Genomic DNA, 17579 nt, shown 5'->3' on the forward strand with positions numbered 1-17579 from the left:
GGTATTCTGAAGTCTTCTGGAACTTTTCAAAGTCTTCTGAAACATTCTAGAATCTCTTGAAACTTTCTAGAATCTCCTGAAGTCTTCTAGAACATTCTGAAGTCTTTTGGAACATTCTAGAACTTTCTGAAGTCTTCCGAAATATTCTTAAACCTTCTAGAATCTTCCGAAGCCTTCTGGAACACTCTAAATTCTTCTGAAAACATTCTGGAACCTTCTGAACCATTCTAAAGTCTTCTGGAACATTCTAAAGCATTCTAGAACCTTCTAAAGTCTTTTGATACCTTCTGAATAATTCTAGAAATTCCTGAAGTGTTCCGAAATATTCTTAAACCTTCTAAAGCATTCTAGAATCTTCTTGAAACCTTCTAGAACATTCTAAAACCTTCTAGAACATTCTAAAACATTCTAGAATATCTTAGAGTATTCTGAAGTCTTCTGGAACTTTTCAAAGTCTTCTGAAACATTCTAGAATCTCTTGAAACTTTCTAGAATCTCCTGAAGTCTTCTAGAACATTCTGAAGTCTTTTGGAACATTCTAGAACTTTCTGAAGTCTTCCGAAATATTCTTAAACCTTCTAGAATCTTCCGAAGCCTTCTGGAACACTCTAAATTCTTCTGAAAACATTCTGGAACCTTCTGAACCATTCTAAAGTCTTCTGGAACATTCTAAAGCATTCTAGAACCTTCTAAAGTCTTTTGAAACCTTCTGAATAATGCTAGAACCTCCTAAAGTGTTCCGAAATATTCTTGAAACCTTCTGAAGCATTCTAGAATCTTCTTGAAACCTTCTAGAATATTCTAAAACCTTCTAAAACATTGTACAATCCGTGGAAGTCTTCTGAAACATTCTAGAAGCTTTTGAAACCTTCTGAAACATTCTAGAATACCTTAGAGTATTCTGAAGTCTTCTGGAACCTTTCAAAGTCTTCTGAAACATTCTAGAATCTCTTGAAACTTTCTAGAATCTCCTGAAGTCTTCTAGAACATTCTGAAGTCTTTTGGAACATTCTAAATTCTTCTAAAAACATTCTGGAACCTTCTGAACCATTCTAAAGTCTTCTGGAACATTCTAAAGCATTCTAGAACCTTCTAAAGTCTTTTGAAACCTTCTGAATAATTCTAGAAATTCCTGAAGCATTCCGAAATATTCTTAAACCTTCTGAAGCATTCTAGAATCTTCTTGAAACCTTCTAGAACATTCTAAAACCTTCTAGAACATTCTAAAACATTCTAGAATATCTTAGAGTATTCTGAAGTCTTCTGGAACCTTTCAAAGTCTTCTGAAACATTCTAGAATCTCTTGAAACTTTCTAGAATCTCCTGAAGTCTTCTAGAACATTCTGAAGTCTTTTGGAACATTCTAGAACTTCCTGAAGTCTTCCGAAATATTCTTAAACCTTCTAGAATCTTCTGAAGCCTTCTGGAACACTCTAAATTCTTCTGAAAACATTCTGGAACCTTCTGAACCATTCTAAAGTCTTCTGGAACATTCTAAAGCATTCTAGAACCTTCTAAAGTCTTTTGAAACCTTCTGAATAATGCTAGAACCTCCTAAAGTGTTCCGAAATATTCTTGAAACCTTCTGAAGCATTCTAGAATCTTCTTGAAACCTTCTAGAATATTCTAAAACCTTCTAAAACATTGTACAATCCGTGGAAGTCTTCTGAAACATTCTAGAAGCTTTTGAAACCTTCTGAAACATTCTAGAATACCTTAGAGTATTCTGAAGTCTTCTGGAACCTTTCAAAGTCTTCTGAAACATTCTAGAATCTCTTGAAACTTTCTAGAATCTCCTGAAGTCTTCTAGAACATTCTGAAGTCTTTTGGAACATTCTAAATTCTTCTAAAAACATTCTGGAACCTTCTGAACCATTCTAAAGTCTTCTGGAACATTCTAAAGCATTCTAGAACCTTCTAAAGTCTTTTGAAACCTTCTGAATAATTCTAGAAATTCCTGAAGCATTCCGAAATATTCTTAAACCTTCTGAAGCATTCTAGAATCTTCTTGAAACCTTCTAGAACATTCTAAAACCTTCTAGAACATTCTAAAACATTCTAGAATATCTTAGAGTATTCTGAAGTCTTCTGGAACCTTTCAAAGTCTTCTGAAACATTCTAGAATCTCTTGAAACTTTCTAGAATCTCCTGAAGTCTTCTAGAACTTTCTGAAGTCTTTTGGAACATTCTAGAACTTCCTGAAGTCTTCCGAAATATTCTTAAACCTTCTAGAATCTTCCGAAGCCTTCTGGAACACTCTAAATTCTTCTAAAAACATTCTGGAACCTTCTGAACCATTCTAAAGTCTTCTAGAACCTTCTAAAGTCTTTTGAAACCTTCTGAATAATTCTAGAAATTCCTGAAGTGTTCCGAAATATTCTTGAAACCTTCTGAAGCATTCTAGAATCCTTGACGTGTATAAACCATCTGGTGCTTAACTTAACATGAATAAAGTATTATTATTATTTTTTTTTTTTTTGTTTTTTTTATTTTTTGTTTTTCTTTTTTTTTTTGTTTATTTTTTTTCATTATTTTTGTTTTTTTTTTAATTTTGTTATTTTTTTAGTTTTTCTTATTTTTTTGTTTATTTTTTTTTTCATTATTTTTGTTTTTTTTGTTTTTTTTTGTTTTTTTTATTTTTTTCGTTTTTTTTTTTTCATTATTTTTTTGTTTTTTTTTTTACTTTTTCTGTTTTTCTTATTTTTTGTTTTTCTTATTTCTTTTTGTTTATTTTTTTTTCATAATTTTTTTTTTTTTTTAATTTTTTTAGTTTTTTTGTTTTGTTTTTCTTATTTTTATTGTTTATTTTTTTTCATAATTTTTGTTTTTTTTTTTTTTTGAATTTTTTTTTTTTTTTTTTTTTTTTCATTTTTTCTCGTTTTTCCAGATCAAAGGCTCGTTCGCGAGCAAACGAGGCCAAACCGGCCTCAATCCGTACTCGGAGGGCAACGTGTGCCTCAATTTTGTCCACATTCTGTGCGGCCCGGTGGCGCCCTCTCTGATTGACAGGTGGGTGGGATTTGACGTTTTTTTTTGACGTTTTTGACAGGCGCACACGTCAACTGTCAAAATTTTATTTCCCCCTCTCTTTTTAGGCGGGGCATCGTCACCGACAATTACCGAATGGAAATCAATCAACCGGTTTTGGCCGAAACGACCCTGAAAGCGGCAAATTACGCAGTGAAACCGCATTATCAGGTACGTCACTCCCAAAATCCGAAAATTCCTTAATACCCTCCTGTAGAGAATTAAATTCCCTACAACTTTCATTCTCTACACTTTTGCCGTAGCTCCTCGAATAACGGAGCTACGCTCAATCAAAGTCCAGTCACCGTTTTCGCCCTGTAACTCCCTGAGGAGGCCCTTAAGGGCAAAATTGCTAAGAAACAATCTTGTAGGGAATGAAATTCCCTACAACTTTCGTTCTCTACACTTTTGCTGTAGCTCCTCAAATAACGGAGCTACGCTCAATCAAAATGGAGTTTAATGCAAAAACAGTCACGTGACTATTTTTAATTGTCAAATATAATTTTAAAGGTCACGTGACTACTTTTTATACGAAAACAGTCACGTGACTGTTTTAACTGTCAAAATATTATTTCAAAGGTCACGTGACTCTTTTTTTATGCGAAAACAGTCACGTGACTATTTTCAATCGTCAAATTTAATTTCTAAAAGTCACGTGACTATTTTAAATGTCAACATATTATTTCCAACGTCACGTGACTCTTTTTAATGCGAAAACAGTCACGTGACTATTTTCCATCGTTCAAATGTAATTTTAAATGTCACGTGACTGTTTTAAATGTCAAAATATTATTTCTGAAGGTCACGTGACTTCCTTTAATGCGAAAACGTCACGTGACTATTTTTAATAGTCAAAACGGAATTCTGAAGGTCACGTGACTCCTTTCAATGTGCCAACAGTCACGTGACTATTTTCGATCGTCAAATATTATTTCAAAGGTCAGGTGACTCTTTTTTTATGCGAAAAAAGTCACGTGACTATTTTCAATCGTCAAATTTAATTTCTAAAAGTCACGTGACTATTTTAAAAGTCAACATATTATTTCCAACGTCGCGTGACTCTTTTTAATGCGAAAACAGTCACGTGACTGTTTTAAATGTCAAAATATTATTTCTGAAGGTCACGTGACTTCCTTTAATGCGAAAACGTCACGTGACTATTTTTAATAGTCAAAACGGAATTCTGAAGGTCGCGTGACTCCTTTCAATGTGCCAACAGTCACGTGACTATTTTCGATCGTCAAATATTATTTCAAAGGTCAGGTGACTCTTTTTTTATGTGAAAACAGTCACGTGACACTTTTTTACCGTCAAAACGAATTTCTGAAGATCACGTGACTGTCAAAATGTTATTTCTGAAGGTCACGTGACTTTTTTTAATGCGAAAACGTCACGCGACTATTTTTAATGGTCAAAACGGAATTCTGAAGGTCACGTGACTCCTTTCAATGTGCCAACAGACGCGTGACTATTTCCGATCGTCAAATATAATTTTTAAGGTCACGTGACTACTTTTTATGCAAAAACAATCACGTGACTGTTTTAAATCGTCAAATGTAATTTTAAAAGTCACGTGACTGCTTTTTATGCGAAAACAGTCACGTGACTATTTTAAATCGTCAAATGTAATTTTAAAAGTCACGTGACCCTTTTTTCCGTCAAAACCGAATTCTGAAGGTCACGTGACTTCTTTTAATGCAAAAACAGTCCCGTGACTATTTTAAATGTCAAAATATTATTTCAAAGGTCACGTGACTTCTTCTAATGCGAAAACAGTCACATGACACGTTTTTACCGTCAAAACAGAATCCTGAAGGTCACGTGACTGTTTTAAGTGTGAAAATATTATTTCAAAAGTCAGGTGACTCCGTTTGATGTAAAAACAGTCACGTGACTATTTTCAATCGTCAAATGTAATTTTTAAAAGTCACGTGACTGCTTTTTTTGCGAAAACAGTCACGTGACTATTTAAAATATCAAAATATTGTTACAAAGGTCACGTGACTTCTTCTAATACAAAAACAGTCACGTGACATTTTTCTACCGTCAAAATGGAATTCTGAAGGTCACGTGACTCCCTTTTATGCGAAAACAGTCACGTGACTATTTTAAATCTTCAAATGTAATTTTAAAAGTCACGTGACACTTTTTTACCGTCAAAACCGAATTCTGAAGGTCACGTGACTTCTTTTAATGCAAAAACAGTCCCGTGACTATTTTCAATCATCAAATTTAATTTTTAAAAGTCACGTGACTGTTTTAAGTGTCAAAATATTATTTTAACGGTCACGTGACTCCTTTTAATGTCAAAATATTATTTCAAATGTCACGTGACTCCTTTTACTGCAAAAACAGTCACGTGACTTCTTTTAATGCGAAAACAGTCACGTGACTGTTTTAAGAGTCAAAATATGGTTTCAATGGTCACGTGACTCCTTTCAATGTGATATCAGTCACGTGACTATTTTAACTGTCAAAATATTATTTGAAAGGTCAGGTGACTCTTTTTTATGCGAAAAAAGTCACGTGACTGTTTTAAGTGTCAAAATATTATTTAAAATATCACGTGACTTCTTTTAATGCAAAAACAGTCACGTGACTTCTTTTAATGCGAAAATAGTCACGTGACTTTTTTTAATGCGAAAACAGTCACGTGACTATTTTCAATCGTCAAATGTAATTTTAAAAGTCACGTGACACTTTTTTACCGCCAAAACGAATTTCTGAAAGTCACGTGACTGTTTTAAATGTCAAAATATTTTTTCAAAGGTCACGTGACTTATTTTAATGTGAAAATAGTCACGTGACTACTTTTAATGGTCAAATTTAATTTTTAAAAGTCACGTGACTGTTTTAAGTGTCAAAATATTATTTCAATAGTCACGTGACTCCTTTTAATGCAAAAAATAGTCACGTGACTATTTTCAATCGTCAAATTTAATTTTTAAAAGTCACGTGACTGTTTTAAATATCAAAATATTGTTTTAAGGGTCACGTGACTCCTTTTAATGCAAAAAATAGCCACGTGACTACTTTTAATAGTCAAATTTAATTTTTAAAAGTCACGTGACATTTTTCTACCGTCAAAACGGAATTCTGAAGGCCACGTGACTGTTGCAAGTGTCAAAATATTATTTCAAAGGTCACGTGACTCATTTTAATGCAAAAACAGTCACGTGACTGTTGCAAGAGTGGAAATATTATTTTAAAGGTCAGGTGACACGTTTTTACCGTCAAAACGAAATTCTGAAGGTCACGTGACTCTTTTAAATGTTAAAATATGATTTCAATGGTCACGTGACTATTTTTTTGTCAAATGTAATTTAAAAGGTCACGTGACACTTTTCTACTGTCAAAACGAAACCCTGAAGGTCACGTGACTCCTTTTAATGCGAAAGCAGTCACGTGACTATTTTCAATAGTCAAATTTAATTTTAAAGGTCACGTGACACTTTTTTACCGTCAAAACCGAATTCTAAAAGTCACGTGACTGTTTAAGAGTCAAAATACTGTTTCAATGGTCACGTGACTCCTTTCAATATGATAACAGTCACGTGACTGTTTTAAATGTCAAAATATTATTTTAATGGTCACGTGACTCTTTTTAATGTGCCAACAGTCACGTGACTACTTTTAATCGTCAAATTTAATTTTTAAAAGTCACGTGACTCTTTTAAATATTAAAATATTGTTACAAAAGTCATGTGACTTTTTTAAAAGCGAAAACAGTCACGTGACACTTTTCAGGCGTCAAATTTAATTTAAAAGGTCACGTGACTTGTTTATGCCAAAACAGTCACGTGAGACTTTTTTTACGGTCAAAACGAATTTCTGAAGGTCACGTGACTGCTGCAAGAGTCAAAATATTATTTCCAAGGCCACGTGACTCCTTTTAATGCAAAAACAGTCACTTGACTATCTTAAATCTCAAAATATTGTTTTAACGGTCATGTGACTCTTTTTTATGCGAAAACAGTCACGTGACTGTTTTATGTGTCAAAATATTATTTTAACGGTTACGTGACTTCTTTTAGTACAAAAACAGTCACGTGACTATTTTCAATCGTCAAATGTAATTTTAAAGGTCACGTGACTTCTTTTAATGCAAAAACAGTCACGTGACTATTTTAAATCTCAAAATATTATTTTCAAAGGTCACGTGACTCCTTTTAATGCAAAAACAGTCACGTGACTATTTTAAATTGTCAAATTTTATTTCAAAGGTCACGTGACTTATTTTAATGTGGAAACAGTCACGTGACACGGTGTTACTGTCAAAACGGAATCCTGAAGGTCACGTGACTGTTTTAACTGTCAAAATATTATTTTAACGGTCACGTGACTCCTTTTTATGCGAAAACAGTCACGTGACTCTTCTGAAGATGTCGGAAGAAACGTCAAATATTTGACAGTCTCTCTGTCATTTGTTTACAGAACGGCGTCGCCGCAAACCACGTGACCGGCAACGGCGACGCGCACGACGACGATCCGACGCCGGGCGGCGTCTACCGACAAACGACGACGACGACGACGACATCAGGTACGTACGGTGCGCCGAAGCGCCATCTGCGGGTGGCGCAACAAATCGGATGCGCGGCCAACGCGAAAATTATACCGCGTCACGTGACCGCCAGTCGCAGCATGCCGCAAATCGAACGGGGCGCCGTGTATCGCGTGGACGGTCGTCGGGCTCCGCCCCCGCCCCCGCCCCCTGCCGCAGACGCGCCGGCGTTGCCGCGACGACCGTACACGCCCCCCGAGAAACGCTACAACGTTGCCACGTTTGGCGCGAAACGACCGCGCAGCGTTCACGTGACCTTTGACGCGCCGCCGCACCTCGTTTACAGTCACTTGTTTGTGCAAAATCGGTTGGATTGATTTTTGCGTAATTTACTGTCCGCGAACGGCAAAAACGTCATAACTCACATTCTAAACGTCCGATTTGAGTGGTTTTTGCGCGAGCTGGTAGCTTAGACTGTACTCAATCCCCAGTAAAAAAATCAACAACATCAGACTTAATCCAGGGACGTAGCAGCCCAAGAAACCCAAGAAAACAGCAAAAAAGTGAAATTTACTGTCCGCGAACGGCAAAAACGTCATAACTCACATTCTAAACGTCCGATTTGAGTGATTTTTGCGTGAGCTGGTAGCTTAGACTGTACTCAATCCCCAGTAAAAAAATCAACCACATCCGACTTAATCCAGGGACGTAGCAGCCCAGGAAACCCAAGAAAACAGCAAAAATGTGAAATTTACTGTCCGCGAACGGCAAAAACGCTATAACTCACATTCTAAACGTCCGATTGAGGTGATTCTTGCGTGAGCTGGTAGCTTAGACTGTACTCAATCTCCAGTAAAAAAATCAACCACATCAAACTTAATCCAGGGACGTAGCAGCATAAGAAACCCAAGAAAACAGCAAAAACGTGAAATTTACTGTCCGCGAACGGCAGAAACGCCATAACTCACATTCTAAACGTCCGATTGAGGTGATTCTTGCGTGAGCTGGTAGCTTAGACTGTACTCAATCCCCAGTAAAAAAATCAACACCATCAGACTTAATCCAGGGACGTAGCAGCCCAAGAAACCCAAGAAAACAGCAAAAATGTGAAATTTACTGTCCGCGAACGGCAAAAACGCCATAACTCACATTCTAAACGTCCGATTGAGGTGATTCTTGCGTGAGCTGGTAGCTTAGACTGTACTCAATCCCCAGTAAAAAAATCAACAACATCCGACTTAATCCAGGGACGTAGCAGCCCAAGAAACCCAAGAAAACAGCAAAAAAGTGAAATTTACTGTCCGCGAACGGCAAAAACGTCATAACTCACATTCTAAACGTCCGATTGAGGTGATTCTTGCGTGAGCTGGTAGCTTAGACTGTACTCAATCCCCATTAACAAAATTTACCACATCAGACATAATCCAGGGACGTAGCAGCCCAAGAAACCCAAGAAAACTGTAAAAACGTGAAATTTACTGTCCGCGAACGGCAAAAACGCCATAACTCACATTCTAAACGTCCGATTTGAGTGGTTTTTGCGCGAGCTGATAGCTTAGACTGTACTCAATTCCCAGTAAAAAAACCAACAACATCCGACCTAATCCAGGGGAGTAGCAGCCCAAGAAACCCAAGAAAACATCAAAAATGTGAAATTCAGTGTCCGCGAACGGCAAAAACGTCATAACTCACATTCTAAACGTCCGATTTGAGTGATTTTTGCGCGATCTGGTAGCTTAGACTGTACTCAATCCCCAGTAAAAAAATCAACAACATCCGACTTAATCCAGGGACGTAGCAGCCCAAGAAAACTGTAAAAACGTGAACTGAGTGTCTGCGAACGGCAAAAACGCCATAACTCACATTCTAAACGTCCGATTTGTGTGGTTTTTGCGCGAACTGGTAGCTTAGACTGTACTCAATCCCCAGTAAAAAAATCAACACCATCAGACATAATCCAGGGACGTAGCAGCCCAAGAAACTCAAGAAAACAGCAAAAAAGTGAAATTTACTGTCCGCGAACGGCAAAAACGTCATAACTCACATTCTAAACGTCCGATTGAGGTGATTCTTGCGTGAGCTGATAGCTTAGACTGTGCTCAATCCCCAGTAAAAAAATCAATACCATCAGACTTAATCCAGGGACGTAGCAGCCCCAGAAACCAAAGAAAACAGCAAAAATGTGAAATTTACTGTCCGCGAACGGCAAAAACGCCATAACTCACATTCTAAACGTCCGATTTAAGTGATTTTTGCGCGAGCTGGTGGCTTAGACTGTACTCAATCCCCAGTAAAAAAATTTACCACATCAGACATAATCCAGGGACGTAGCAGCCCAAGAAACTCAAGAAAACAGCAAAAAAGTGAAATTTACTGTCCGCGAACGGCAAAAACGTCATAACTCACATTCTAAACGTCCGATTTGAGTGGTTTTTGCGCGAGCTGGTAGCTTAGACTGTATTCAATCCCCAGTAAAAAAATCAACACCATCAGACTTAATCCAGGGACGTAGCAGCCCAAGAAACTCAAGAAAACAGCAAAAAAGTGAAATTTACTGTCCGCGAACGGCAAAAACGTCATAACTCACATTCTAAACGTCCGATTTGAGTGGTTTTTGCGCGAGCTGGTAGCTTAGACTGTACTCAATCCCCAGTAAAAAAATCAACAACATCCGACTTAATCCAGGGACGTAGCTGGCCAAGAAACCCAAGAAAACAGCAAAAACGTGAAATTTACTGTCCGCGAACGGCAATAACGTCATAACTCACATTCTAAACGTCCGATTTAAGTGATTTTTGCGCGATCTGGTAGCTTAGACTGTACTCAATCCCCAGTAAAAAAATCAACAACATCCGACTTAATCCAGGGACGTAGCAGCCCAAGAAAACTGTAAAAGCGTGACCTGAGTGTCCGCGAACGGCAAAAACGCCATAACTTACATTCTAAACGTCCGATTTGAGTGATTTTTGCGCGAGCTGGTAGCTTAGACTGTACTCAATCCCCAGTAAAAAAATCAACACCATCAGACTTAATCCAGGGGCGTAGCAGCCCAAGAAACCCAAGAAAACAGGAAAAATGTGAAATTTACTGTCCGCGAACGGCAATAACGTCATAACTCACATTCTAAACGTCCGATTTAAGTGATTTTTGCGCGGGCTGGTAGCTTAGACTGTACTCAATCCCCAGTAAAAAAACCAACAACATCCGACTTAATCCAGGGACGTAGCTGGCCAAGAAACCCAAGAAAACAGCAAAAATGTGAAATTTACTGTCCGCGAACGGCAAAAACGTCATAACTCACATTCTAAACGTCCGATTGAGGTGATTCTTGCGTGAGCTGGTAGCTTAGACTGTACTCAATCCCCAGTAAAAAAATCAACAACATCCGACATAATCCAGTGCCGTACCAGCATAAAAAACCCAAGAAAACAGCAAAAACGTGAAATTTACTGTCCGCGAACGGCAAAAACGTCATAACTCACATTCTAAACGTCCGATTTGAGTGGTTTTTGCGCGAGCTGATAGCTTAGACTGTACTCAATTCCCAGTAAAAAAACCAACAACATCCGACCTAATCCAGGGGAGTAGCAGCCCAAGAAACCCAAGAAAACATCAAAAATGTGAAATTCAGTGTCCGCGAACGGCAAAAACGTCATAACTCACATTCTAAACGTCCGATTTGAGTGATTTTTGCGCGATCTGGTAGCTTAGACTGTACTCAATCCCCAGTAAAAAAATCAACAACATCCGACTTAATCCAGGGACGTAGCAGCCCAAGAAAACTGTAAAAACGTGAACTGAGTGTCTGCGAACGGCAAAAACGCCATAACTCACATTCTAAACGTCCGATTTGTGTGGTTTTTGCGCGAACTGGTAGCTTAGACTGTACTCAATCCCCAGTAAAAAAATCAACACCATCAGACATAATCCAGGGACGTAGCAGCCCAAGAAACTCAAGAAAACAGCAAAAAAGTGAAATTTACTGTCCGCGAACGGCAAAAACGTCATAACTCACATTCTAAACGTCCGATTGAGGTGATTCTTGCGTGAGCTGATAGCTTAGACTGTGCTCAATCCCCAGTAAAAAAATCAATACCATCAGACTTAATCCAGGGACGTAGCAGCCCCAGAAACCAAAGAAAACAGCAAAAATGTGAAATTTACTGTCCGCGAACGGCAAAAACGCCATAACTCACATTCTAAACGTCCGATTTAAGTGATTTTTGCGCGAGCTGGTGGCTTAGACTGTACTCAATCCCCAGTAAAAAAATTTACCACATCAGACATAATCCAGGGACGTAGCAGCCCAAGAAACTCAAGAAAACAGCAAAAAAGTGAAATTTACTGTCCGCGAACGGCAAAAACGTCATAACTCACATTCTAAACGTCCGATTTGAGTGGTTTTTGCGCGAGCTGGTAGCTTAGACTGTATTCAATCCCCAGTAAAAAAATCAACACCATCAGACTTAATCCAGGGACGTAGCAGCCCAAGAAACTCAAGAAAACAGCAAAAAAGTGAAATTTACTGTCCGCGAACGGCAAAAACGTCATAACTCACATTCTAAACGTCCGATTTGAGTGGTTTTTGCGCGAGCTGGTAGCTTAGACTGTACTCAATCCCCAGTAAAAAAATCAACAACATCCGACTTAATCCAGGGACGTAGCTGGCCAAGAAACCCAAGAAAACAGCAAAAACGTGAAATTTACTGTCCGCGAACGGCAATAACGTCATAACTCACATTCTAAACGTCCGATTTAAGTGATTTTTGCGCGATCTGGTAGCTTAGACTGTACTCAATCCCCAGTAAAAAAATCAACAACATCCGACTTAATCCAGGGACGTAGCAGCCCAAGAAAACTGTAAAAGCGTGACCTGAGTGTCCGCGAACGGCAAAAACGCCATAACTTACATTCTAAACGTCCGATTTGAGTGATTTTTGCGCGAGCTGGTAGCTTAGACTGTACTCAATCCCCAGTAAAAAAATCAACACCATCAGACTTAATCCAGGGGCGTAGCAGCCCAAGAAACCCAAGAAAACAGGAAAAATGTGAAATTTACTGTCCGCGAACGGCAATAACGTCATAACTCACATTCTAAACGTCCGATTTAAGTGATTTTTGCGCGGGCTGGTAGCTTAGACTGTACTCAATCCCCAGTAAAAAAACCAACAACATCCGACTTAATCCAGGGACGTAGCTGGCCAAGAAACCCAAGAAAACAGCAAAAATGTGAAATTTACTGTCCGCGAACGGCAAAAACGTCATAACTCACATTCTAAACGTCCGATTGAGGTGATTCTTGCGTGAGCTGGTAGCTTAGACTGTACTCAATCCCCAGTAAAAAAATCAACAACATCCGACATAATCCAGTGCCGTACCAGCATAAAAAACCCAAGAAAACAGCAAAAACGTGAAATTTACTGTCCGCGAACGGCAAAAACGTCATAACTCACATTCTAAACGTCCGATTTGAGTGGTTTTTGCGCGAGCTGGTAGCTTAGACTGTGCCTTCTCTTAATTAGTCAATTTCACTGGAGAAACGATTAATTTAAATTTTTTCTGTACCTTTCGGTTGGCCTGACTGGGGGCGTGTTTTTGATGCGCGCGGTACCGCCCCCACCCCCCTCCCCGCCCTTTTCGGGGTAAGTTTCGTAGTGTTTGCGCATGCGGTTTGTCTACGATTGGCTGAAATGTTTGGCGAAGCATGGCAACGTCGCAACGCTTCCGTTTTTGTACACCGCTTCGCTGCTTTGCACATTTTTAAGCACTTTTTCAAAAAGTGGAATAACTCGAAAACGGTTGGAGGGATTTTGATGGTTTTTTGACAGAACTTACATATTGACAGGTACTTTCTTGCCTGAAAATTTCAACCTTCCAACTCAAAAACCAACCGAGTTATAAGCATTTTTCACTTTTGCAACGTTGCCAATTTGTGGGTTTTTTTTGACAGAAAACGCGGGCAGCGTGACTCATCTGGTGTCGAACGAGCATCCGCTGGCAACAGCGCCCGACGACTACGCGACGCTGTACAAGAGCCAGCCGACGCTGAACCGGTCGCCGGTGTACGGGAACGCGCTGTTGCCGGAGCGGGCGCTTAGCAAAGCGCGCAGCTACGCGGACCGGATCGACGGTGGCGCGCAAGCGTCCACGGAACCGCGTGACCGCGCGGACAAGCCGAAGAGCGCCGAACCGAAGCTGGACAACGATTTGACAGCGTGCGACAAGGAAAACAGTCTTTTGAGTGCGAGCAGGTTAGTTGACACTTGACGTCAAAAAAAATGACAGATTGTCAAAAAAATTTAATTTTCAAGTTTGTACTCGTTTTCGACTAATTCGGGGACGGGGAATCCAACGCGACTAAAATTAACCGCGTAACTGTCACCAAACTGTCAAAAAATGACAGGTTGTAAAAAAAAAATCAATTTTCAAGTTTGTACTCTTTTTCGACTAATTCGGGGACGGGGAATCCAACGCGACTAAAATTAACCGCGTAACTGTCACTCGAACGTCAAAAAAAATGACAGATTGTCAAAAAAATTGAATTTTCAAGTTTGTACTCGTTTTTGACTAATTCGGGGACGGGGAATCCAACGCGACTAAAATTAACCGCGCAACTGTCACTCAAACGTCAAAAAAAAATGACAGATTGTCAAAAAAAAAAAAAATTTCAAGTTTGTACTCGTTTTCGACTAATTCGGGGACGGGGAATCCAACGCGACTAAAATTAACCGCGCAACTGTCACTCAAACGTCAAAAAAAATGACAGATTGTCAAAAAAATTTAATTTTCAAGTTTGTACTCTTTTTTGACTAATTCGGGGACGGGGAATCCAACGCGACTAAAATTAACCGCGTAACTGTCACTCAAACGTCAAAAAATGACAGATTGTCAAAAAAAATAAAAATTCAAGTTTGTACTCTTTTTTGACTAATTCGGGGACGGGGAATCGAACGCGACTAAAATTAACCGCGCAACTGTCACTCAAACGTCAAAAAAAATGACAGGTTGTCAAAAAAAATTGAATTTTCAAGTTTGTACTCGTTTTCGACTAATTCGGGGACGGGGAATCCAACGCGACTAAAATTAACCGCGTAACTGTCACTCGAACGTCAAAAAAAATGACAGATTGTCAAGAAAAATAAATTTTCAAGTTTATACTCTTTTTCGACTAATTCGGGGACGGGGAATCCAACGCGACTAAAATTAACCGCGTAACTGTCACCAAACTGTCAAAAAATGACAGGTTGTCAAAAAAAATAAATTTTGAAGTTTATACTCTTTTTCGACTAATTCGGGGACGGGGAATCCAACGCGACTAAAATTAACCGCGTAACTGTCACTCAAACGTCAAAAAAATGACAGGTTGTCAAAAAAATGTAATTTTCAAGTTTGTACTCGTTTTCGACTAATTCGGGGACGGGGAATCCAACGCGACTAAAATTAACCGCGTAACTGTCACTCAAACGTCAAAAAAAATGACAGATTGTCAAAAAAAAACAATTTTCAAGTTTGTACTCGTTTTTGACTAATTCGGGGACGGGGAATCCAACGCGACTAAAATTAACCGCGTAACTGTCACTCGAACGTCAAAAAAATGACAGGTTGTCAAAAAAATGTAATTTTCAAGTTTGTACTCGTTTTCGACTAATTCGGGGACGGGGAATCCAACGCGACTAAAATTAACCGCGTAACTGTCACTCAAACGTCAAAAAAAATGACAGATTGTCAAAAAAATGTAATTTTCAAGTTTGTACTCTTTTTCGACTAATTCGAGGACGGGGAATCCAACGCGACTAAAATTAACCGCGTAACTGTCACCAAACTGTCAAAAAATGACAGGTTGTCAAAAAAAATAAATTTTGAAGTTTATACTCTTTTTCGACTAATTCGGGGACGGGGAATCCAACGCGACTAAAATTAACCGCGTAACTGTCACTCAAACGTCAAAAAAATGACAGGTTGTCAAAAAAATGTAATTTTCAAGTTTGTACTCGTTTTCGACTAATTCGGGGACGGGGAATCCAACGCGACTAAAATTAACCGCGTAACTGTCACTCAAACGTCAAAAAAAATGACAGATTGTCAAAAAAAAAACAATTTTCAAGTTTGTACTCGTTTTTGACTAATTCGGGGACGGGGAATCCAACGCGACTAAAATTAACCGCGTAACTGTCACTCGAACGTCAAAAAAATGACAGGTTGTCAAAAAAATGTAATTTTCAAGTTTGTACTCGTTTTCGACTAATTCGGGGACGGGGAATCCAACGCGACTAAAATTAACCGCGTAACTGTCACTCAAACGTCAAAAAAAATGACAGATTGTCAAAAAAATGTAATTTTCAAGTTTGTACTCTTTTTCTACTAATTCGGGGACGGGGAATCCAACGCGACTAAAATTAACCGCGTAACTGTCACTCAAACGTCAAAAAAAATGACAGATTGTCAAAAAAAAATAATTTTCAAGTTTGTACTCGTTTTCGACTAATTCGGGGACGGGGAATCCAACGCGACTAAAATTAACCGCGTAACTGTCACTCGAACGTCAAAAAAAATGACAGATTGTCAAGAAAAATCAATTTTCAAGTTTGTACTCGTTTTCGACTAATTCGGGGACGGGGAATCCAACGCGACTAAAATTAACCGCGTAACTGTCACTCAAACGTCAAAAAATGACAGATTGTCAAAAAAATTTAATTTTCAAGTTTGTACTCGTTTTCGACTAATTCGGGGACGGGGAATCGAACGCGACTAAAATTAATCGCGTAACTGTCACTCAAACGTCAAAAAAAATGACAGATTGTCAAGAAAATGTAATTTTCAAGTTTGTACTCTCGTTTTTGACTAATTCGGGGACGGGGAATCCAACGCGACTAAAATTAACCGCGTAACTGTCACTCGAACGTCAAAAAAAAATGACAGATTGTCACTAAAACGTCAAATTTTTCGCAGATTGAGACTTTTGCAGGACACCACGATGATCGAGAGTGCCCTGGATTTGGATTCGTTGGAGGATTCGAGCGTGGGCGCCGACAGTCAGGCGGGACTGTTTTCGAAAAATTGACACTTGACAGCTGTGTCATATTCGCACGTCAAATGCGCACTATTTATTTTTTTTTTTGTATAGTAGTAGGTTAAGTTTCCCTCTACATTTATTATATACACAGAACGAGAGGTTCAACACCTCTGTTGCCTTCATTTAAAAAAAAAAAAAAAAAAAAAAATTTTCAAAAAAAAAAAAAAAATTTTACAAAAAAAAAAAATTTTTTTTTTTTTTTTTTAGTTGTAATTTATGAATTGAGTCGTCATTTTGTCAAGAAAGTTTCGTTTAGTAACAACCGACTGATACGACGTAATATTACAGAAATTTGATCTCCACGAAGACCCACACGTGTGTTATATATATTTTTGTAATTTATGTTTATATTATACATATATATAGGTATATACAGATAAGGGTTACATTTACGATATTAAAATGAATTTTTGAGTTATAATGCGTGTGTTAATTTGCAATTTCCGCCATTTTGGATTGAGATAACCTAGGCTTCATGGTATTTGTTTTCGAGTAATTCGGGGACGGGGAATCCATCCCCGGTGTCAGATTTGACGTATCTGTCATCCAGTTCGAGAAACTTTGAAAAAATCAGGTTTGCGCATTAGCTACCGGAAAATAAACGTTACCACTGAATTCCTCATCCTCGAATTAGTAGAAAACCAGTCTAAACTCGATTTTTTGGAAAATTTCAAAATGGCGCTTATAGGCGCCATTTGCAATTTCCGCCATTTTGGCTTGAAATAACCCAGGCTTGATGGTACTCGTTTTCGACTAATTCGGGGACGGGGAATTCATCCCCGCTGTCAGATTTGACGTATCTGTCATCCAGTTCGAGAAACTTTGAAAAAATCAGGTTTGCGCATTAGCTACCGGAAAATAAACGTTACCACTGAATTCCTCATCCTCGAATTAGTAGAAAACCAGTCTAAACTCGATTTTTTGGAAAATTTCAAAATGGCGCTTATAGGCGCCATTTGCAATTTCCGCCATTTTGGC

At 38.5% G+C, this 17579-nt stretch overlaps 1 protein-coding gene across 3 annotated transcripts in view; it reads left to right on the top strand.

The window, feature by feature from the left end:
- The window catches only part of app (Palmitoyltransferase app), a 27467-nt gene extending 10445 nt beyond the window's left edge, over positions 1 to 17022 (top strand). For all 3 annotated transcript variants that reach the window (XM_081992910.1, XM_081992909.1, XM_081992908.1), the window contains exons 8-12: positions 2888 to 3009; positions 3096 to 3198; positions 7462 to 7567; positions 13479 to 13779; positions 16478 to 17022. In XM_081992910.1, coding sequence (XP_081849036.1) covers positions 2888 to 3009; positions 3096 to 3198; positions 7462 to 7567; positions 13479 to 13779; positions 16478 to 16589 — 744 coding nt within the window. In that variant the 3' untranslated portion in view covers positions 16590 to 17022. The remainder of the gene's footprint in view (positions 1 to 2887; positions 3010 to 3095; positions 3199 to 7461; positions 7568 to 13478; positions 13780 to 16477) is intronic.
- Positions 17023 to 17579: the final 557 nt, after the last annotated feature.

This window comes from Ips typographus, linkage group LG15 (assembly GCF_016097725.1).
Source record: "Ips typographus isolate SLU linkage group LG15, UJ_Ityp_2.0, whole genome shotgun sequence".
In the NCBI taxonomy this organism is placed as follows: domain Eukaryota; kingdom Metazoa; phylum Arthropoda; class Insecta; order Coleoptera; family Curculionidae; genus Ips; species Ips typographus.